Source organism: Hyperolius riggenbachi, chromosome 10 (assembly GCF_040937935.1).
Source record: "Hyperolius riggenbachi isolate aHypRig1 chromosome 10, aHypRig1.pri, whole genome shotgun sequence".
Classification (NCBI taxonomy): domain Eukaryota; kingdom Metazoa; phylum Chordata; class Amphibia; order Anura; family Hyperoliidae; genus Hyperolius; species Hyperolius riggenbachi.
Genome location: NC_090655.1, coordinates 204,379,098 through 204,403,699, shown reverse-complemented (window position 1 = coordinate 204,403,699; position 24,602 = coordinate 204,379,098). Strand labels below are relative to the sequence as shown.

The 24,602-nt window shown below is 48.7% G+C and overlaps 1 protein-coding gene across 3 annotated transcripts in view; it reads left to right on the top strand.

Annotated features, from left to right (window-relative positions):
• The window catches only part of LOC137536220 (membrane-spanning 4-domains subfamily A member 8-like), a 69,367-nt gene that overhangs the window by 27,090 nt on the left and 17,675 nt on the right, over positions 1-24,602 (top strand). For all 3 annotated transcript variants that reach the window (XM_068258333.1, XM_068258332.1, XM_068258331.1), the window contains one exon: positions 23,623-23,744. In XM_068258333.1, coding sequence (XP_068114434.1) covers positions 23,623-23,733 — 111 coding nt within the window. In that variant the 3' untranslated portion in view covers positions 23,734-23,744. The remainder of the gene's footprint in view (positions 1-23,622; positions 23,745-24,602) is intronic.

The following is a 24,602-nucleotide window of genomic DNA, read 5'->3' as shown; positions in this document are numbered from 1 at the left end:
CAAGGGCAAGAGGACAGGGAGCAACATTACGGCCAAACTCAGAAGGTCTGCCGTGTTAGTGTCGACCCCAGCGGGCAGCCTACCCTCAGTCAGTGAGCTTTTCGCTCCAGGCACCACGATTGAACTCAGAGCTGTTAGCCGCAAGGAGTTTGAGGAGGATGTTCTGGGTTTTGAGGAGGGGGGGGGGGTATGATGTTGATGATGGGATGAAGGACCGTGACTACCATCCACAGGATGGAGATGTCAGCTCTGACTCTGAGGAGGTGAATGCGTCGGTGGGTTTGGCACGGAGGATCAGCATTGCAGACAGTGGCCGTGGAATGCGGGACCCACCACATCCTTCTGCCGCTACCACCAGCCGCACCACTCAACCCCCAACCGCCACAGGGAGAAAAGCCCCAGCATCCCATTCAGGCCGCAGGGGAATTTTCACCTCCCCAATGTGGCTTTTTTTCACTCAACCCGCATTGGACAACAAGTTTGCCATAAGCAATAGAGGTGTAGCGAACGGTTCGCCGGCGAACGGTTCCAAGCGAACATTGGTGGTTCGCGTTCGCCTGCGCCAGGCGAACTTTTACGGAAATTCGATTCGCCCCATAATGCACTATGAGGGTCAACTTTGACCCTCTGCATCACAGTCAGCAGGCACATTGTAGCCATTCAGGCTACACTAAGCCCTGGAGCCCCACCCCCCCTTATATAAGGCAGCCTCCGGCGGCCATTACAGTCACTCGTGTGCCTGCTAGTAAGAGGAAAGGGACAGCTGCTGCAGACTTGTTCTTCTAGGGACAGATTAGTTAGGTTCTTGGCTGCTTAGTTTGCTCCTTGGCTGATTGTTATTGCTTTATAGCACCCTAGCTTTTGTCAGAGCTCATCCAGTACTTTTTTTTTTTTTACTGTGTGTCAAACTGACACTTTTGTTGCATGCACAGCCTTGCTAATTGGTAGTGTGTGTGTGCCACTGCCAGCAGCCCAGCACATTCAGTGACTGACTGCCTGTGTGTGTGACAGGGAGCTGCACATTGTACTACCCAGTACTGCATATACCCAGTACCTGTTGTGTTTACTTAACCCACCTCATCACTGCACATAACTACCTGTACTGTTGAGTGAACCCAGCTCACTGCATATACCTACAACCTGTTGTGTTTACTTAACCCACCTCATCACTGCACATAACTACCTGTTGTGTTGAGTGAACCCAGCTCACTGCATATACCTACTACCTGTTGTGTTTACTTAACCCACCTCATCACTGCACATAACTACCTGTAGTGTTGAGTGAACCCAGCTCACTGCATATACCTACAACCTGTTGTGTTTACTTAACCCACCTCATCACTGCACATAACTACCTGTTGTGTTGAGTGAACCCAGCTCACTGCATATACCCAGTACCTGTTGTGTTTACTTAACCCACCTCATCACTGCATATACCTAGCTTTGTGTTGAGTGAACCCAGCTCACTGCATATACCTACTACCTGTTGTGTTTACTTAACCCACCTCATCACTGCACATAACTACCTGTTGTGTTGAGTGAACCCAGCTCACTGCATATACCTACTACCTGTTGTGTTGAGTGAACCCAGCTCACTGCATATACCTACTACCTGTTGTGTTTACTTAACCCACCTCATCACTGCACATAACTACCTGTAGTGTTGAGTGAACCCAGCTCACTGCATACACCTAATACCTGTTGTGTTTACTTAACCCACCTCATCACTGCACATAACTACCTGTAGTGTTGAGTGAACCCAGCTCACTGCATCCTACTACTACCGGTTGTGTTTACTTAACCCACCTCATCACTGCACATAACTACCTGTAGTGTTGAGTGAACCCAGCTCACTGCATATACCTACTACCTGTTGTGTTGAGTGAACCCAGCTCACTGCATCCTACTACTACCTGTTGTGTTTACTTAACCCACCTCATCACTGCACATAAATACCTGTAGTGTTGAGTGAACCCAGCTCACTGCATATACCTACTGCCTGTTGTGTTGAGTGAACCCAGCTCACTGCATCCTACTACTACCTGTTGTGTTTACTTAACCCACCTCATCACTGCACATAACTACCTGTAGTGTTGAGTGAACCCAGCTCACTGCATAAACCTACTACCTGTTGTGTTGAGTGAACCCACCTCACCGCATCCTAGTACCTTTACTGTTCAGTGAACCCAGCTCACTGCATCCTACTACCTGTTGTGTTGAGTGAACCCACCTCACTGCATCCTAGTACCTTTACTGTTCAGTGAACCCAGCTCACTGCATATACCTAGCATCCCCCCGAGATGGACAAAATGGACAAACCAGGTAGAGGAAGAGGTAGAGGCAGACCCAGAGGAAGGCCACCAGGCACCGGCAGGTCTGTGCGAGGTGGTGTTGCTGTGATTTCGTGCGGACCTGGCCCAAAGTACAGTGCACAGAAGAAGGCACGTGCCATCACTTCCCAAAATCGTGAGGAGGTGATTGAGTATTTAGCACAGAACACCTCATTTCCCGCAGCCACCAGCGCTACAACAAGCACCACATCCGCTGCATTTGACACTTCGCAGGAGTTATTTGGTGGTGGTGGTGGTGAAATCACCGATTCACAGCCACTACTGCAACAACAAGTAGAAGGCGCAGGTACACCACCTCCTACGTCTGAGTTAGGTGGCGATAGTATGGACGTAACGTGTGTGGATGTGGATGATGGACCACCTGAAGTTGGTGCAGTTGAGGAGGTTTCTGAGGAAAGCGCAGCTGGCCAGGAGGATTATGATGACGATTATACGGATACCACATATGTTCCCGGTAGAGGAGATGACCAGGGGGACAGTTCAGAGGAGGAGTCAGAGAGGACTAGGAGGAGACGACTCCATGATAGAAGCAGAGGGAGCTCGTCCTCAGAAACAGCTGGGGGCAGTGTCCGGCACCATGTATCGCCAGCTATGGCCAGACAGCCAACATGCCCTTCAACGTCAGCTGCTGATGCCACCGTAGCGCCATCACCCCAGGGGGGCTCAGCGGTTTGGGATTTTTTTAACGTGTGTGTCTCAGATCGGAGCAAAGCCATCTGTTGTCTCTGCCAGCAAAAATTGAGCCGTGGAAAGGCCAACTCTCACGTAGGGACAAGTGCCTTACGAAGGCACCTGGAGAAAAGGCACAAACAGCTATGGCAAGAACACCTGAAGAAAAGCAGCACCCCTCAAAAGACAAGCCACCCTCCTTCTCCTCTTCCTCCTTCAGGTGCATCGTCTTCATCCACTTTCTCCCTTGCACCTTCACAGCCACCCTCCTCCACACCGCCTCTTCCCTTCAGCGGTTCCTTCTCCTCTGCCCACAGCAGTACCCAGCTGTCCGTGAAGGAAGTATTTGAGCGGAAGAAGCAAATGTCTGCCAGTCACCCTCTTGCCCGGCGCCTGACAGCTGGCGTGGCGGAACTATTAGCTCGCCAGCTATTACCATACAAGCTGGTGGATTCGGAGGCTTTCCGTAAGTTTGTGGCCATTGGTACACCGCAGTGGAAGATACCAGGCCGCAATTATTTTTCACAAAAGGCCATACCCAAACTCTTCCGTGCAGTTGAGAGGCAAGTGGTGTCATCTCTGGCACACAGCGTTGGGTCAAGGGTCCACCTGACCACGGATGCCTGGTCTGCCAAGCACGGGCAGGGCAACTACATTACATACACAGCCCATTGGGTCAACCTGGTGACCAATGGCAGCAAGCAGGGAGTACGTGGCTGCGCAGAGGACCGACTTGTCACACCTCCACGGCTTGCAGGCAGGCCTCCAGCCACCTCCTCTCCACCTGCTATCACCGCTTCGCTGTCGTCATCCTCCTCCTCCTCCTTCTTGGCTGGTGCCGCCATCTCCTCTCCAGCTACACAGCCCCAGCACCCCAGGGCCTATGCATGCCAGGTGCGACGGTGTCATGCAGTGTTAGACATGTCTTGCCTGAAAGCAGAGAGTCACACTGGAGCAGCTCTGCTGGCTGCTCTTAACAAAACAGGTGGAGCAATGGCTGACCCCGCACAAGCTTGAGATCGGCAACGTGGTGTGTGACAACGGCAGCAATCTCATTGCTGCGTTGAATTTGGGAAAGCTGACACACATACCCCGCATGGCACATGTGCTTAATCTGGTCGTGCAAAGATTTGTGTCCAAGTACCCAGGCTTAGAGGACGTCCTGAAGTAGGCCAGGAAGTTGTGTGGGCATTTCAGGCGCTCTTACAAGGCCATGGCACGCTTTGCGGAGATTCAGCGTAGAATGAACTTGCCGGTGAGACGCCTGATTTGCGATAGCCCGACTCGCTGGAATTCCACCCTGCTGATGTTCTCTCGCCTGCTAGACCAGGAAACAGCCGTCACCCAGTACCTGTATAATTACAGTACAAGGACACAATCTGGGAGGATGGGGATGTTCTGGCCCAACAACTGGACACTGATGCGAAATGCATGCAGGGTCATGGAGCCCTTTGAGGAGGTGACCAAACTGGTGAGTCGCGATGAGGGCACCATCAGCGACTTGATCCCCTACGCCTACTTCCTGGAGCGTGCCGTGCGTAGAGTGGTGGATACAGCTGTGGACTGGAGGAGCGTGAACAAGAAGAGTTACGGCAGCAGGAGTCATGGGATCCATTTACACCCGAACCCGATGTTTCCACAACACCGGCGGCAGCACAGAGGGGGGAGGAGGAGGAAGAAGAGGAGTCATGTGGGGAAGGAGAGGAGTCAGACTCTGATGATGGTGATGATGAGGAAGGTGTTTCTGTGGAGGAGGAAGAGACGGCGGAACCGCGGCAGCCATCACAGGGGGCTTCTGCTGCTCCACGTTCCCGTGGTATTATTCGTGGCTGGGGGGAGGAAGAGGAGTTGCGTCCCGTCACTGAGGAAGAGCAAGAGGAGATGGAGAGTACGTCTGCATCCAGCTTTGTGCAGATGTCCTCTTTCATGTTGTCCAGCCTGTTGAGGGATCCCAGTATCAAAAAACTCAAGTTGAATGACCTGTACTGGGTGGCCACGCTACTAGACCCTCGGTACAGGCACAAAGTGGCCGACCTGTTACCAACTCAACAAAAGGTGGAAAGGATGCAGCACTTTCAGAACAAGCTGTCGATGATGCTTTACAATTCATTTAAGGGTGATGTGGCTGCACAACGCAATCAAGGTACCACTGGCAGTAACCCTCCTCCTCCCAAGTCCACGCAGGCAAGAACATGATGCTCCAGCGATCTCAGGGTGATGTCGAACATGCGGACGTTCTTCAGTCCAACTCCTCGCCATAGTCCTTCCGGATCCACCCTCCACCAACGCCTGGACCGGCAGGTAGCCGACTACCTGGCCTTGAGTGTGGATTTAGACTCTGCGAAAAGCGACGATGAACCCTTGGACTACTGGTTGCGCAGGCTTGACCTGTGGCCAGAGCTGTCCCAATTTGCCATACAACTTCTCTCTTGCCCTGCCGCAAGCGTCCTGTCAGAAAGGACCTTCAGTGCAGCTGGAGACATAGTTACTGAGAAGAGAAGTCGCCTAAGTCACGACAGTGTTCAGTACCTGACCTTTATCAAAATGAATGAGGAATGGATCACAGAGGGCTACTGCACGACCGAAGACTAAGTCAGTCCCCACACACAGCATCTCTGCCTGCAGGCCGCTTGACTGCCTTCTCCGCCACCACCAACAGGGTCCAGGACTCTAGGCGGATTCCTGAATTTTTAAGGCCGCTGCTAGCAGCGGCCGCTACACTAATTTTTCTGGTGCGTGTACATGTGCCCATCCCCCTTCGTGATCATTACCTTGCCGCGGTGAAGGGGCTTGCGCATCACAATGAAGCAATGACCACCGGCTATTTGAGTGTCTCGGGTGGGGGTGGCACACAAATATAATAAGGTTGTTGCTTCATTGTGGTCAGACCAAATTTGATCAGCTGGACAGTCACTGTTCTGTCATTCAGCTACATCAGCCGGGCGAGCATATGGGCTGAAAAGCCACCATCACCTGCACTCTCGTCATGGTGCGCACCATTCCAGCACGGCCGTCACTACACAAACGGCTGTTTGCAGTCACTGCATACCTTTCACTGCATCTGTGACTGCACATTATACCTGGCAGTCAGTGCATAACTTGCACTTGCATGGCTACACTTAAACAATTTAAAAATACAACCATCTAGAATTTTCAAACAATTTAAAAAAAGGGCAAAAAAACTTGCCCTCCGTAAAACATTCTTGGCAAATGCTTTCGACTTGGTTTGTCTTCCGCTGGCTCAAGGGTCCATCTGACCACAGATGCCTGGTCTGCAAAGCACGGTCAGGGCAGCTACAGCATGGGTCGCAGCAGGCTCCCACTTCGGGCCGCAATCCAACCTTCATTCCCCGCGGTGACAATGGCAGACTTGCCCTCCATAACGGATTCCCGTTAAAGGATTTAAAGTTAATTCATTTAAATTAGGGCCGCAAAAGGTCCTCCTGAGTCCTGTATTGTTATTTTTGGTCACTACCTCGGGGCGGGCGTGCATGCCTGCCTGCCTCCCTCCTTTCCTGGATGTGTGGTGGTAGCCGTTGATCAGGCTCCAACTCCGGAACGCAATACAAGAGGGAGCTCGTCCTCAGAAACAGCTGGGGGCAGTGTCCGGCACCATGTATCGCCCGCCAGACAGCCAACATGTCCTTCAACATCAGCTGCTGATGCCACCGTAGCGCCATCAGCCCAGGGGGGCTCAGCGGTTTGGAAATTTTTTAACGTGTGTGTCTCAGATCGGGGCAAGTGTAGCCATCTAAACTTTCAAACTATTTAAAAATACAACTTCATTCCCCGCGGTGACAATGGCAGACTTGCCCTCCATAACGGATTCCCGTTAAAGGATTTAAAATTAATTCATTTCGAATACACAGCAGGGCCTCGAAAGTCCGCCTCCTGTATTGTTATTTTTGGTCACTACCTCGGGGCGGGCGTGCATGCCTGCCTGCTGCCCTCCTTGGATGTGTAGTGGTAGCCGTTTCTCAGGCTCCACACCGGATTCCATCCCTCATTCCCCGGCCATTACCCGGGGTCACAAATGGCAGACTTGCCCGCCTCCATATGATTCTCGTGAAAGGAATGTGGTGTCATCTTTGCCCGCCATTACTGGTTCTTGTTCAAGGATTTAAAGTACATTCATTTCAAATACACAGCAGCGCCTCGAAAGTCCGCCTCCTGTATTGTTATTTTTGGTCACTACCTCGGGGCGGGCGGGCGTGCCGCGTGCATGCCTGCCCGCTGCCCTCCTTGGATGTGTAGTGGTAGCCGTTGCTCAGGCTCCACACCAGATTCAAACCCCTCATTCCTCGGCCATTACCCGGGGTCACAATGGCAGACTTGCCCGCCTCCACAGGATTCTCATTGTAGCGGTACTGAACAAGTACACAGCAATTAGAAAATGTAATTTAAAAACAAAACGTAAGCTTTTTAACAATGCCATGGAAAGTTGAGAAGAAAGTCACACATTACCTGACATCACTGAGTGAGGAAGAGCAATCTCGCCATGTTGCGCAGTAGTCCAGCATGGCCGTCACTACACAAACAGCTGTTTGCGGTGCGTTACACAGTGAGTTTGGTGTGTCAGTGTGAAGCAGTACTCTAATTACACTCCCTGATTGATGTATACACATGCAAGATGTTTTAAAGCACGTTAGGCCTGCAATTTAGCATTCAATGTGATTTCTGCCCTTAAAACGCTGCTTTGCGTCACATCCAGATTTTTCCCCGGGACTTTTGCCATGTATCCCACTCCGCCATGCCCCCCTCCAGGTGTTAGACCCCTTGAAACATCGTTTCCATCACTTTTGTGGCCAGCATAATTTTTTCTATTTTTCAAAGTTCGCCTCCCCATTGAAGTCTATTGCGGTTCGCGAACTTTTCCGCGAACCGAAACCTTCCGCGGAAGTTCACGAACCCGGTTCGCAAACCGAAAATCGGAGGTACGCGACATCTCTAATAAGCAATGGGCTCGATTCACAAAGCGGTGCTAACCCAGTTAGAGACTTTAGGCGTGATAACCATTGCACCACGCTGTTGAACAGCCAGTTTAGGCGTGATAAGTTTAGGCATGATAAGTTTAGGCATGATAAGTTTAGATCGCGCGCAAAGTCCCGTTAGCAAAGCAGCACCATTAAACTCTATGCGAAGTGCATCAGACTTTGCTAGCGCAAAACTTTTGGGGCTCGATTCACAAAGCGGTGCTAACCCAGTTAGAGACTTTAGGCATGATAACCATTGCACCACTCTGGTGAAAAGCCAGTTTAGGTGTGATAAGTTTAGGCATGATAAGTTTAGGTGTGATAAGTTTAGGCATGATAAGTTTAGATAAGTTTAGATCGCTTGCAAAGTCCCGCACGCAAAGCAGCGCCATTAAACTTTATACGAAGTGCACCAGACTTTGCTAGCGTAAAACTTTTGATCAGCTGTGCACTGCGGTGCTAACGCAGTTGGCGCTTAAACTTATCATGCCTAAACTTATCACACCAAAACTTATCATGCCTAAACTTATCACACCTAAACTTATCACACCTAAACTTATCATGCCTAAACTGAGTTTAGGCATGATAAAGGGCTTTTCACCAGGGTGCTAACTGTTAGCACTGCTTTGTGAATCAGGCCCAATGGGCTCGATTCACAAAGCGGTGATAACCCAGTTATCACGCCTAAAAGACTTTAGGCGTGATGACCTTTTCACCACTGAGTTATCACCGCTTTTTCCTGCTCTTCGCGCGAAGTTACCGCGCGAACGCGCGAACGCGCGTTCGCGCGTGAGAGCGCGTGCAAAGTCCCATAGGGCTTAATGGGAGCTTCGCGCGAAGCGGGGACGCTGCGCGTGCACGCGCGCGTGGTTGCGCGCGCAAAACTTTGCGCGCGGCAACTTCGCGCGAGTTTCTTCTTATCATGCCTAAAGTGACTTTAGGCGTGATAAGGGCCTTTTCACCACGGTGCTAACACTTTGCACCGCTTGGTGAATCGAGCCCCATGTGTGCAAACTACAGATGAGCAGAGGTTGTGACCCCTACAAGTATGGCACCTCCAGCTTCATCACCCATCTGGCCAAAAAAATGTTGTTGAGCATGAGGAGTTCAAGAGGCTGAAGCAAGCTGGCGCTGGCTCCCACTGCCACGGTGCCACAGGCCACTGCTGCTGATACCACCACCTATATTCAACCCAAAACACAATTGCGGTGTCATTTTTTGGAGGTACATAGCAAGGAAATGAGCAGCGCTACTTAAAAACAGACTAGTGCCTACCTGCAAAAGAGTGCAAGCCCCACTTGTGGGGTCGAATACACACCGAGCATACACATGACCTGTCTACCACTAGAGGAGGATGTTGGTTTCCATTAACAGCTTGCATGCAACCTATTAAGTACTCGTCCCTCCCACTGCGAAGAAGTCAATCCTCCATGGGAGGGGCCTAACACTAACTAAATCCTAACCTATGTATATGCATAGCCTGGGTGCGGCTAATCAAATAAAATCGAAAATTGAAAATTGCGCAAAAGGTGGATCAGCGCAACACCAGGCCGCCTCCGAATGGCCTCCATCAGAGATGCGCTGAGCCCCCCCAGGAACTACAAACGCACCTTGAACCCAAACAGAAGCTCTGCATATACACCAAAAGCATGGCTGTTAAGTTGGAGCAGCTGACCAAAAACAAATTACATTAGTACATAGCAAGGAAATGAGCAGCGCTACTTAAAAACAGACTAGTGCCTACCTGCAAAAGAGTGCAAGCCCCACTTGTGGGGTCGAATACACACCGAGCATACACATGACCTGTCTACCACTAGAGGAGGAAATTGCGCAATTTTCAATTTTCGATTTTATTTGATTAGCCGCACCCAGGCTATGCATAGGTTAGGATTTAGTTAGTGTTAGGCCCCTCCCATGGAGGATTGACTTCTTCGCAGTGGGAGGGACGAGTACTTAATAGGTTGCATGCAAGCTGTTAATGGAAACCAACATCCTCCTCTAGTGGTAGACAGGTCATGTGTATGCTCGGTGTGTATTCGACCCCACAAGTGGGGCTTGCACTCTTTTGCAGGTAGGCACTAGTCTGTTTTTAAGTAGCGCTGCTCATTTCCTTGCTATGTACTAATGTAATTCGTTTTTGGTCAGCTGCTCCCACTTAACAGCCATGCTTTTGGTGTATATGCAGAGCTTCTGTTTGGGTTCAAGGTGCATTTGTAGTTCCTGGGGGGGCTCAGCGCATCTCTGATGGAGGCCATTCGGAGGCGGCCTGGTGTTGCGCTGATCCACCTTTTGCGCAATTTTCAATTTTCGATTTTATTTGATTAGCCGCACCCAGGCTATGCATATACATAGGTTAGGATTTAGTTAGTGTTAGGCCCCTCCCATGGAGGATTGACTTCTTCGCAGTGGGAGGGACGAGTACTTAATAGGTTGCATGCAAGCTGTTAATGGAAACCAACATCCTCCTCTAGTGGTAGACAGGTCATGTGTATGCTCGGTGTGTATTCGACCCCACAAGTGGGGCTTGCACTCTTTTGCAGGTAGGCACTAGTCTGTTTTTAAGTAGCGCTGCTCATTTCCTTGCTATGTACTAATGTAATTCGTTTTTGGTCAGCTGCTCCCACTTAACAGCCATGCTTTTGGTGTATATGCAGAGCTTCTGTTTGGGTTCAAGGTGCGTTTGTAGTTCCTGGGGGGGCTCAGCGCATCTCTGATGGAGGCCATTCGGAGGCGGCCTGGTGTTGCGCTGATCCACCTTTTGCGCAATTTTCAATTTTCGATTTTATTTGATTAGCCGCACCCAGGCTATGCATATACATAGGTTAGGATTTAGTTAGTGTTAGGCCCCTCCCATGGAGGATTGACTTCTTCGCAGTGGGAGGGACGAGTACTTAATAGGTTGCATGCAAGCTGTTAATGGAAACCAACATCCTCCTCTAGTGGTAGACAGGTCATGTGTATGCTCGGTGTGTATTCGACCCCACAAGTGGGGCTTGCACTCTTTTGCAGGTAGGCACTAGTCTGTTTTTAAGTAGCGCTGCTCATTTCCTTGCTATGTACTAATGTAATTCGTTATTGGTCAGCTGCTCCCACTTAACAGCCATGCTTTTGGTGTATATGCAGAGCTTCTGTTTGGGTTTAAGGTGCGTTTGTAGTTCCTGGGGGGGCTCAGCGCATCTCTGATGGAGGCCATTCGGAGGCGGCCTGGTGTTGCGCTGATCTACCTTTTGCGCAATTTTCAATTTTCGATTTTATTTGATTAGCCGCACCCAGGCTATGCATATACATAGGTTAGGATTTAGTTAGTGTTAGGCCCCTCCCATGGAGGATTGACTTCTTCGCAGTGGGAGGGACGAGTACTTAATAGGTTGCATGCAAGCTGTTAATGGAAACCAACATCCTCCTCTAGTGGTAGACAGGTCATGTGTATGCTCGGTGTGTATTCGACCCCACAAGTGGGGCTTGCACTCTTTTGCAGGTAGGCACTAGTCTGTTTTTAAGTAGCACTGCTCATTTCCTTGCTATGTACTAATGTAATTCGGTTTTGGTCAGCTGCTCCCACTTAACAGCCATGCTTTTGGTGTATATGCAGAGCTTCTGTTTGGGTTCAAGGTGCGTTTGTAGTTCCTGGGGGGGCTCAGCGCATCTCTGATGGAGGCCATTCGGAGGCGGCCTGGTGTTGCGTTGATCCACCTTTTGCGCAATTTTCAATTTTCGATTTTATTTGATTAGCCGCACCCAGGCTATGCATATACATAGGTTAGGATTTAGTTAGTGTTAGGCCCCTCCCATGGAGGATTGACTTCTTCACAGTGGGAGGGACGAGTACTTAATAGGTTGCATGCAAGCTGTTAATGGAAACCAACATCCTCCTCTAGTGGTAGACAGGTCATGTGTATGCTCGGTGTGTATTCGACCCCACAAGTGGGGCTTGCACTCTTTTGCAGGTAGGCACTAGTCTGTTTTTAAGTAGCGCTGCTCATTTCCTTGCTATGTACTAATGTAATTCGTTTTTGGTCAGCTGCTCCCACTTAACAGCCATGCTTTTGGTGTATATGCAGAGCTTCTGTTTGGGTTCAAGGTGCATTTGTAGTTCCTGGGGGGGCTCAGCGCATCTCTGATGGAGGCCATTCGGAGGCGGCCTGGTGTTGCGCTGATCCACCTTTTGCGCAATTTTCAATTTTCGATTTTATTTGATTAGCCGCACCCAGGCTATGCATATACATAGGTTAGGATTTAGTTAGTGTTAGGCCCCTCCCATGGAGGATTGACTTCTTCACAGTGGGAGGGACGAGTACTTAATAGGTTGCATGCAAGCTGTTAATGGAAACCAACATCCTCCTCTAGTGGTAGACAGGTCATGTGTATGCTCGGTGTGTATTCGACCCCACAAGTGGGGCTTGCACTCTTTTGCAGGTAGGCACTAGTCTGTTTTTAAGTAGCGCTGCTCATTTCCTTGCTATGTACTAATGTAATTCGTTTTTGGTCAGCTGCTCCCACTTAACAGCCATGCTTTTGGTGTATATGCAGAGCTTCTGTTTGGGTTCAAGGTGCATTTGTAGTTCCTGGGGGGGCTCAGCGCATCTCTGATGGAGGCCATTCGGAGGCGGCCTGGTGTTGCGCTGATCCACCTTTTGCGCAATTTTCAATTTTCGATTTTATTTGATTAGCCGCACCCAGGCTATGCATATACATAGGTTAGGATTTAGTTAGTGTTAGGCCCCTCCCATGGAGGATTGACTTCTTCGCAGTGGGAGGGACGAGTACTTAATAGGTTGCATGTAAGCTGTTAATGGAAACCAACATCCTCCTCTAGTGGTAGACAGGTCATGTGTATGCTCGGTGTGTATTCGACCCCACAAGTGGGGCTTGCACTCTTTTGCAGGTAGGCACTAGTCTGTTTTTAAGTAGCGCTGCTCATTTCCTTGCTATGTACTAATGTAATTCGTTTTTGGTCAGCTGCTCCCACTTAACAGCCATGCTTTTGGTGTATATGCAGAGCTTCTGTTTGGGTTCAAGGTGCGTTTGTAGTTCCTGGGGGGGCTCAGCGCATCTCTGATGGAGGCCATTCGGAGGCGGCCTGGTGTTGCGCTGATCCACCTTTTGCGCAATTTTCAATTTTCGATTTTATTTGATTAGCCGCACCCAGGCTATGCATATACATAGGTTAGGATTTAGTTAGTGTTAGGCCCCTCCCATGGAGGATTGACTTCTTCGCAGTGGGAGGGACGAGTACTTAATAGGTTGCATGCAAGCTGTTAATGGAAACCAACATCCTCCTCTAGTGGTAGACAGGTCATGTGTATGCTCGGTGTGTATTCGACCCCACAAGTGGGGCTTGCACTCTTTTGCAGGTAGGCACTAGTCTGTTTTTAAGTAGCGCTGCTCATTTCCTTGCTATGTACTAATGTAATTCGTTATTGGTCAGCTGCTCCCACTTAACAGCCATGCTTTTGGTGTATATGCAGAGCTTCTGTTTGGGTTCAAGGTGCGTTTGTAGTTCCTGGGGGGGCTCAGTGCATCTCTGATGGAGGCCATTCGGAGGCGGCCTGGTGTTGCGCTGATCCACCTTTTGCGCAATTTTCAATTTTCGATTTTATTTGATTAGCCGCACCCAGGCTATGCATATACATAGGTTAGGATTTAGTTAGTGTTAGGCCCCTCCCATGGAGGATTGACTTCTTCGCAGTGGGAGGGACGAGTACTTAATAGGTTGCATGCAAGCTGTTAATGGAACCCAACATCCTCCTCTAGTGGTAGACAGGTCATGTGTATGCTCGGTGTGTATTCGACCCCACAAGTGGGGCTTGCACTCTTTTCAGGTAGGCACTAGTCTGTTTTTAAGTAGCGCTGCTCATTTCCTTGCTATGTACTAATGTAATTCGTTTTTGGTCAGCTGCTCCCACTTAACAGCCATGCTTTTGGTGTATATGCAGAGCTTCTGTTTGGGTTCAAGGTGCGTATGTAGTTCCTGGGGGGGCTCAGCGCATCTCTGATGGAGGCCATTCGGAGGCGGCCTGGTGTTGCGCTGATCCACCTTTTGCGTCATTTTTTGGAGGTGTCTGGGCTGAAAACTGTCATGTCCCAGTTGTGCGATTGGACTTTGGACACAATGTGGGTTGCACGACCGCTGTCTGGAACCTAGTCCTGATGTTAATTGACAGCTTTTTTTTTTTCCTTCATTTATGTCCAACAAATAATAAAATAGTGTTTCCCTTTAAAAAAAACATGATGCTACATGCATCATTTACCCTAAAAACCCTTTTTAAAGCTATTTAAAGGGCACTTCCGTTTTTTCTATCCGGGTACCCGAATAGGTCGGGTACCCGCGTGTAATTTGGTCGAATATCCGGATCCGATTCGGATATCCGCAAGGTCGGATCTGGATATCCGAATCGGATCTGGATATCTGGGTACCCGGATCCGGGTGGGTTTTAACCACTTAAAGAGACACTGAAGCGAAAAAAAATATATGATATGATGAATTGGTTGTGTACTATGAATAATTACTAGAAGATTAACAGCAAAGAAAATATTCTCATATTTTTATTTTCAGGTATATAGTGTTTTTTCTAACATTGCATCATCCTATAATATGTGCAGATTACACAACACTCAGCATTCAAAATGAGTCTTTCAGAGCAGTCTGTGAAGTAATGAACTCTCTTCTAGCAGAGGAAAAGTAAACAGTTCAATTACAGTTGAGATAATAAAAGTCAGATAACAGCCCTCTCCAGGACTAAGTTAGGGCTGGTTCAGACGGACGTCTGCGTAGCGTCGCATCTGGGGGCGTTGTGGCGGCTGCGCGGTCAGGCTTTCAGTAGCCTTCGGTCGCGTCGTGATGCGGTCGCGTTTTTTTTTCCCGTAGGGGAACATTAGCCGTCGCGGTTGGCCGCTCCCTGGAAGCTACATGTTGCTTCCAGGGGCAGCCCGAACGCCGCGTTTGGGTAAAAGCGTGCAAAAGCTCGGTGTAAACGCTCCCATTCACTTGAATGGGAGCGTTTACCGCGACGGTCCGAACGCTTGCGGTAAACGCTCCGCAAGCGTCCGTCTGAACCAGCCCTTAGTCTGAGAGCTTAATAGCTTTTTTGCATAGAGATAACAACTGGAGTTTCTCAACTCTTCCTGTACTGGAAACAATTAGACTGATGTATCTGATCTTATTGTTTTTTTTCTTAGCTGTACTACACATACAAATCATAATATCATCATTTTTTTTTTCGCTTCAGTGTCTCTTTAAGGACCAGGGGTGATTTGGCTGATCTGTGCAGCGTGGGCTCTACAGCCCACAGCACAGATCAGCAATGAGGCTGGGCGATCAGACGTACCCCCTTTTTTCCCCACTAGGGGGATGTCCTGCTGGGGGGGTCTAATCGCCGCCGGCTCTGTTCGTTCGGCAGGGGGGGCTGTTCAAAGCCCCCCTCCGCAGCCATTTTCTGCCTCCGTCCCCTTCCGTGCCTCCCCTTCCTGCTATGGGCAGCGCAGGACGGAGATCCGTCCTGCGCCACCTAGAACAGATGACAGCGAATCAGAATGCGGCGATACCCGGCCAATCAGAGGCCGGGGATCGCCCATCTGCCTTACGGCGCTGCTGCGCAGCAGCGCCGTATGATGTAAACAGCGGGGATTTCTTCCCCACGTGTTTACATTACGTGTGCGAGCCGCGATCGGTGGCTCGCACACTGTTCACGGAGACACCCTCCGTGAACTAGCATGGAAAGGCCGCTCGAACGAGCGGCCGTTTCCATGCAAAACCACTAACGACCCGCCGACGCCTATCGGCGTTAGGCGGTCGTTAAGTGTTTTTAAAAAGTACTACCCGAGCACTCCCCCCCCCCCCCCCCACACACACACACACCCCTGCACCACAGTTTAAAGTGGACCCGAGGTTACAGGGATATGGAGGCTGCCATATTTATTTCCCTTTAAACAATACCAGTTGCCTGGCAACTCTGCTGATCTATTAGGCTGCAGCAGTGGCTCAATCACACACCGGAAACAAGCATGCAGCTAATCTTGTCAGATCTGACAATAATGTCAGGAACACCTGATATGCTGCATGCTTGTTCAGGGTCTATGGCTAAAAGTATTAGAGGCAGAAGAGAAGCAGGACAGCCAGGCAGGCAACTAGTATTGCTTAAAATTAAATAAATATGGCAACCTCCATATTACTCTCACCTTGGGTTCACTTTAAGTATTTTCTCACATGCACAAACTTGCTGGGCTACTCCAATATTGTATAGCAACCAAGAAGCTAGCAGTCTCATTATTATTTTTCACTACACATTTACTTTACAGTATATCTCAAGGATGTGCTAGGGAAAAATAGGTATCCTTCAGTTATAATTAGTTCTACAATCAGTATTTGAAAGCTGTTTCTTCCTTTACTTGTGGAACGAAAACAACTTTTTGCTCTTGAAACAATTTGGGTAAAGAGGCGCCCCAGTGTGAATAAAATTGGATTAAAAACAAGATAAACTCGAAAAAAAAAGTGGCTTACAATGACGATATCATTGTACAGTCCAATATTTATTTAGAATCAAAATAAGGTGTTGCGCCCAATTTAGACAGCAGCGATGACTGTGAGGGGGTCCCACTTCCTGATATTGTGATACTATAAAAACAAACAGACTGCGCTTGTCAGAATGGAAAAAGAAAAAACTTTAATATGGTTGTCAATATTCGGGTTGTGCAATTGACAACCTTATTAAAGTTTTTTCTTTTTCCATTCTGACAAGCGCAGTCTGTTTGTTTTTACAATATTTATTTAGCACAGGCAACGCGTTTCATGGTCTAAGCCCCCTTCCTCAGGCTAATAACAGTGCCTTAAAATAGCCATTTACAATACTTACTACCATCTTTCCCCTAAATTAAGACATCCCTTCTCTTGTTATCTCCTACAAATGGGAGAGTCCTCTAATTGGCTACAGAAGGTGTTTATTATATTTTCTGCTGATAACTTTTGAATGATAGCATATAAATATTTAAATGCATATATAAAATAAACAGTTGAATTAAAAATGGCTTGTAACGATTGTGGAACTTTCTCCGTGATCAGCGCACAACGCGTGAGCTGACACGGCGGAAATCCTCCACAAGCGTATATTTGCAGGCACCCAGCAAAAGGTGCTACGCACCTGTAGAGGGAAATTCCTGTCGGCAGATGGCGCTGGGGAGTGCAGAGGAACCAATCCTCTGTACCTCCACAAGTGCCAGACAGGAATTGTACGAAGCGCAGAACGCAATCGCAAGAGAGGCGATTGCGAATGAGATTGAGCAAAGGGACAGGTTGTATGTGTGTGCGCCAATCCAGTCGCCACCCCGTGACCGCGCACACACAACAGCAGATATGAAATAGGAACGCGATCGCGAGAGGTGCGATCGCCAGACGTGACACAAGGCAGATCAGAATAGAATACGAGGGTAGCAAAGGCACAGCAAATATTACAATAAGGAGATACGGAAAATAACAAACGCTAGCTAACCGCGAACACCGCACTCATTCGCAACAGTGCACGCGGTTATGCACGGTCTCCACGTGATAAGCACAATAGAGACAAGCACGCCTAACTAACCATCGACAGACAAACATGAAACAGAGGACGCAAGCGCTTGCTTAACGGTTACCTCACCGAGCCTCCAGCAAGCGTAGCAGACAAGACAGACACACGAAAACAGGGACAAGCGAGAGATAGGATCCACAGCACTAGCGAAAAGTGGCTAGCGCGATCCAGGTACAGAGTAGCAGAACAGAAGGATCCCCAGCACTAGCGAAAAGTAGCTAGCGCGATCCCAGGAGACAGAACAGAAGAGATAGCTGGTAGCAACCGCTGCACCAGCTATACTCCAAGAACAGAGATCAGAACCATTTCCTGTCGACCACCTTTGGGACAGGACAATGCAAACAGGCAAGACAAGACAGAACAGGCAATACAGATAATACAACCTGACTGGGCTAGAAGGGGAGCCTAAAGCAACCCCCAGGAATTAACGATACTAGATAGCAATGGCTGACACTCCAGCAGTGTCCATCAGGAACAGACCATGGAAAGGAAAAGACCAGCAAAGCCTTCTGGGAAACATAAAGCTCTTATAGTGCCAGTCATCAATGAAGGCAGGTAGGGGATTTGCATAATGAATGTATGCAAATTCCCCAGCAAGAGAACAGACCAGAAACTTGCAATGGAAAGACAGGTCTCTGTTCCAGAGACCTGCAGCCCACAGACTAGAGGAATGGACAAACAGCTGTCTGCCTGTGCAGCCAGCTGAGCGGATCATCACAGTACCCCCCCCCCCCCCCCTCTAGGGATGGATTCCAGACATCCCTCAAAACTGGTATCATCACAAAACTCTAACTGAAGACTCATGAAGGTCGGGACAGCCCGACAAGGCCCAATTCCAGAGTCAGTCCATCCTAAACCGACCTCATCGGAAGCAGAAGCCACCGAAACATGCCCATCAGCACTACAAGTCTCAGCGTAACACCCATCAGGACTGTGGACACCAGAAAAGAAGCCATCGACACCCTCCAGACAATACCCACCACCTTCCAAGGAGCGTCCAAGAATACTAAACCTGCCGCAATACGTGTCCCTCACAACACCAAAGCCATTGCTGATCGTATTCAGGGCACCAAGCAAAACCTTTCCCGGAATCTCCCAGAACGCCTTGAAGCTCCGCAGAGATCCCAAGAAGCCAGAACGCTCACCAGGCTCACATGGAGAACCACCAAGAACCCCTATGGAACCTATGATCATTCCAGACTCAAAATTAGCAGCACACCCATCAAGATCAGGACTTTCAGGGACCACTTCTGGGCATGCAAGCAGGCAGGCTATATCAGAACATGTCTCCACTGAGGAAGCATCTGAGTACGCTGGTAACCGAGGCACACTTGGGCTTTCTGGGTCACAGAGCACATCGGGGTACACTAGTACAGGAGAAACCTCAGGACATGTCGGGGAACTGCCAACCTCAGAGTCCGACACGACAAGACCAAAACCAGTACCGGGCAGAAAATCATCACGAGTAAAGGTCACAGGTACTGGTCTTTCAAAAGAAGACTCGGACTCAAATTCAGAATTTTCTGTAACTGTAATATCATCATTGACTACACATGAATGAAGCTCCACAAGAGCTGCAAAAGTAGTCAGCAAGGCAGCAATGCCTACTGAAGTGGGCAACACCTCAGAAGGACCTGGGAGGCAGGAGACATCTCCTACAAGTTCTGCACCCTTTGGGAGGAACTCGGAGACCTTCAGATCATCAAACAAGACCTCAGGAACATCATTTTTCAAGTTGTCTAAGAAGGATTCTGTACTATCCATGTTACAGGGCAAAACTGGAACTTTACTTTGAGAACAGGGCAGATGTCCCAGGGAAGGTTCCACCATAAACTGAGACTGAATTTCATCATCATGAGTGGAACATACAGGAATACTCACTGGACCACACACTGACTCCCTAACTTTAATCTCGCTGCACCCAGAACTCTGCGTAGCAGTCAAACTAGCTTGCAACTCCAAAACTGCAGAAAGACAGGTAAAAATAGCAGCAATACCTAGACGAGCCTCTAGGGGCAGGGCAGGAGATATTGTACAAGGCAATATTGACTCATCCAGAGTACTGGGTGGAGAGTCAATACTTTCTTCAGAATCAGACTCGCAAATGTCAATGCAAGTGGACATCATGCCTTCATTCATGGTACAGGGCAGGTTCAGAGAAAGCATCTCTGGACAAGGCAAAGAAGCTTCAGCATCAGATTCGCAAAACCGAATCGCTGTCTCACTCTTAGATTCGGCTAACAATGTCGAATCCGAGGAGTCAGAACGCAAAATTTGCGGATCCAAGATCGCTTTAGGTTGCGAAACTGACGCTTCCATATCGCAAACCTCCGCGATCTGCGGAGCAGACTGCAAGGCATCTAGGACAGAAACACTGGAGCAACTGTCATCAGGCAACAGGCCTGCACAGGTGCGAACAGAATAAGACATAGATTCATTTGCAAAAGAAGTGGCGACAACAACAGGAGAAACTTTATTAGACACATCAATAATTTTCTTAACCACTTGCCGACCGCGCACTCATAACGCGCGTCGGCAAAGTGGCAGCTGCAGGACCAGCGACGCAGTACTGCGTCGCCAGCTGCAGGCTGATTAATCAGGAAGCAGCCGCTCGTGCGAGCGGCTGCTTCCTGTCAATTCACGGCGGGGGGCTCCGTGAATAGCCTGCGGGCCGCCGATGGCGGCTCGCAGGCTAAATGTAAACACAAGCGGAAATAATCCGCTTTGTTTACATTTGTACGGCGCTGCTGCGCAGCAGCGCCGTAAGGCAGATCGGCGATCCCCGGCCAATCAGCGGCCGGGGATCGCCGCCATGTGACAGGGGACGTCCCGTCACTGGCTGCACAGGACGGATAGCGTCCTGTGCAGCCCGGATCTCCAGACAGGGGCCAGGTAGGAGAGGGAGGGGGAGGATTTCGCCGCGGAGGGGGGCTTTGAGGTGCCCCCCCCCGCAACACCCGGCAGGCAGGAGCGATCAGACCCCCCCAGCACATCATCCCCCTAGTGGGGAAAAAAGGGGGGGCGATCTGGTCGCTCTGCCTGCACGCTGATCTGTGCTGGGGGCTGCAGAGCCCACCCAGCACAGATCAGCTACAACAGCGCTGGTCCTTAAGGGGGGGTAAAGGGTGGGTCCTCAAGTGGTTAAAGTTGCATAACTTAGGAATTTTCCCCATGGCAGGCTCACAAACGGACGATCTTAGAGAACCTGAGGGAAAAAATCTGTCTTCCTTAGACACAGGACCACACAGACCTTTTGCAGCCATACGTGCGGTGGCGACATCAGACCGCACTGGTTCAACTTCCACACAAGCAACTGCTCTGAACGACTTCCACTCAGACTTCAAACACTCAGTTGCTTTGGGAAAGGGAATGCATTCAAAACTCACTTTCTTTAAATCCAGAGGATTGGAACAATCGTCCGCTGACAATGTGTTTTTAGCAGATTGAAGCGCATGTAGTTCATCCAAAATCATTCTCCACACGTCAAACAGCGGAGTCACAAAGTCAGAGATACATTCACCAGTCTTGATTAAAGTGCACGCAGACTCAATGCACGCTTACAAAACTGCTTCGTTTTTAGAACGGTAATGATTGCAAAACGATCTCCAATCACATTCCAATTCATAGACCAGGAGCTCGATCTCCCATTTCTCAAACGGGGGCTCCCATGCACACTTAACAAAGGATGAACAATCATAGTGCGCACAGTCTACAGATGGAACTGGAGCAGGAACGGAACGGGAATCTTTTACCTCTTTATTGGGATCAATTAATTGGTGTGTGTGTAATTCATCCAAAATGATCTGCCACACATACATCACCAGATCCACAACACACTCGTCACATTCATCAGAATCAATCAAAAGGCACACAGAGTCAAGACAATCGTTCAGGACATCTGCGCTTTTTGCGATGTAAAAATCGCAAAAGGCTTTCCAATCCAAATCAAATTCCTCCACCAAGGCCCCGATTTCCCATGAGGCAAATGGCGGTTCGAACAACCCAGTATCTAAAAAATCTCCATATGGGTGGGGATCAGGAACGAGTACAGATTTTTTAACTGCTTTAATATAGTGTGCGATCCTACCTATAGCACGATCCACATAAGCTTTGGATTGGGGCAAAAAACCTGGAAACTGATCAGCAAATGCATTATAAACATCATTATCATACTGCATGGTTTTGCCCATTTCAGACTTGACAGAAATAACCTCTCTATCTGTGGTTGCCATGGGCAACGGATCTTTCCGCTGGGAAGCCTTCCTAGATCTTTTACGTTTAGACTTAGAGGCTTTGGATGGCTGCTTTATGGATGAAAGAGTAGATGGAACAGCTGATTGAGCTGCTGACAACAACTCATTAAGGGGGTATGGTAATTGAGGTAATCTCAGCCAATTGTGAATTAAAAAGGCCAAGAATTCCAGGGGTCTTTGACTCAGGGTGGTATGATCTAACACATCATAACCCCACATTGACATTTCGCCCCCCAACAGAATGTAGACCATTTGGGGGGCCCAGGTAGACACTGGGGTGCATTGGAATTCAGGGTTCGCTAACAGTTTCGTACACTCAGACAAAAATTCATCTGCTGATTCAGGTTCAAGTTTTTTAAATCTCTTAAAGGTACAAGAGCCATATTCGACAAAATCGTACAAATCGGAAATTCCGTCTACACTGGGGTTTTGGGTTGGGCTGGTCATTCTGTAACGATTGTGGAACTTTCTCCGTGATCAGCGCATAACGCGTGCGCTGACACGGCGGAAATCCTCCACAAGCGTATATATTTGCAGGCACCCACCCTGTCGGCAGATGGCACTGAGGAGTGCAGAGGAACCAATCCTCTGTACCTCCACAAGTGCCAGACAGGAATTGTACGAAGCGCAGAACGCAATCGCAAGAGAGGCGATTGCGAATGAGATCGAGCAAAGGGACAGGTTGTATGTGTGTGTGCCAATCCAGTCGCCACCCCGTGACCGCGCACACACAACAGCAGATATGAAATAGGAGCGCGATCGCGAGAGGTGCGATCGCCAGACGTGACACAAGGCAGATCAGAATAGAATACGAGGGTAGCAAAGGCACAGCAAATAATACAATAAGGAGATACGGAAAATAACAAACGCTAGCTAACCGCGAACACCGCACTCATTCACAGCAGTGCACGCGGTTATGCGCGGTCTCCACGTGATAAGCACAATAGAGACAAGCACGCCTAACTAACCATCGACAGACAAACATGAAACAGAGGACGCGAGCGCTTGCTTAACGGTTACCTCACCGAGCCTCCAGCAAGCGTAGCAGACAAGACAGACACAAGAAAACAGGGACAAGCGAGAGATAGGATCCACAGCACTAGCGAAAAGTGGCTAGCGCGATCCAGGTACAGAGTAGCAGAACAGAAGGATCCCCAGCGCTAGCGAAAAGTAGCTAGCGCGATCCCAGGAGACAGAACAGAAGAGATAGCTGGTAGCAACCGCTGCACCAGCTATACTCCAAGAACAGAGATCAGAACCATTTCCTGTCGACCACCTTTGGGACAGGACAATGGCAACAGGCAAGACAAGACAGAACAGGCAATACAGATAATACAACCTGACTGGGCTAGAAGGGGAGCCTAAAGCAACCCCCAGGAATTAACTATACTAGATAGCAATGGCTGACACTCCAGCAGTGTCCATCAGGAACAGACCATGGAAAGGAAATGACCAGCAAAGCCTTCTGGGAAACATAAAGCTCTTATAGTGCCAGTCATCAAAGAAGGCAGGTAGGGGATTTGCATAACGAATGTATGCAAATTCCCCAGCAAGAGAACAGACCAGAAACTTGCAATGGAAAGACAGGTCTCTGTTCCAGAGACCTGCAGCCCACAGACTAGAGGAATGGACAAACAGCTGTCTGCCTGTGCAGCCAGCTGAGCGGATCATCACATGGCTATTCCCAGGCAATGTTCAAACCAGTGTCATTTTGTGAAGTTTTCCATGTTCTATAGCTACATTTAAGCAATTTGTTGCACAATGTTTGGTTGTTATAGTATGTATGTACTTATTTGTTTTTGTTTATTTACAGTTTGCTGCAATGCCTTATTATTGGGGCCTCAAAGGTACAAACGGGTTTATGATATTTTTCTCCGTCTTATCTCTCTGCTTTGGATGCTGCGCTTACAAGAAGCTGTATTAAGTGTGCCCCAGGTATGTACATTTCCTTTGCATAATAAAGTATTTTACAAAATGTTAAATTAGATGATTGTAAGTGTGCATTCAGGGCCGGGGGGCCCACAAGGAATCACAAAACACAATCGCAAAGCCCTTTTTGGTGACTTTAGCAGCGTTTTCCAAAGTGATTGTAAAGTGCTCTTGAATGTAATGCTAGCAATTTGTACAGCAATTGCAATTGCCTTTTTTTCTGTTCTGAGTAGTAAAATTACTGCAATAACACTTTGTGCAGTGATTGAAAAGCAAACTTGATTTGATCCTATACTTTGAGTCAAATCACAATAGCTCCAAAATTGTGACAGGACCTGTCACAGGAGCCCTAGTGGTCAGACCGCAAATTGCCTTCCAATCGGTTTCAGCACACAGACCATGCAAGCTTTGGTCGCGATCTTTGCACAGAAACAGACAGAAATTTGGGCAGCAGCCCGACCAGAAGGGAGCCTGTGAGGTACGGTAATTACAACTTACACACTATTTCAGGGTATCTGCCACCACCACTGGTATGGGCCAGTGGACCCAACTGACTGACTAGTCCTGCAAATAAAAACGGTTAAACACACTCTATTCTGTCTGGCTAGTATCAACAGTAGCGTCTCTTCAGAAGTCTGGTTCAGTTTGTGCGGCTGAGAAGCAGGGTAGCGAAACAGTGAATGACTTTGATAAAGTCTTTATTCACGGACAATATAAATAATTAATATATACAGACAATCATTAAAATCAACAATTATTGAGACATTAATAGCGCAGTATGAAAACTACAAGAAAGGGAGAAAAAATACTTAGTTTCACGGAAAGATGTCCTTTTGTGGGACGAATCATAAAGTCCTTGGTAAA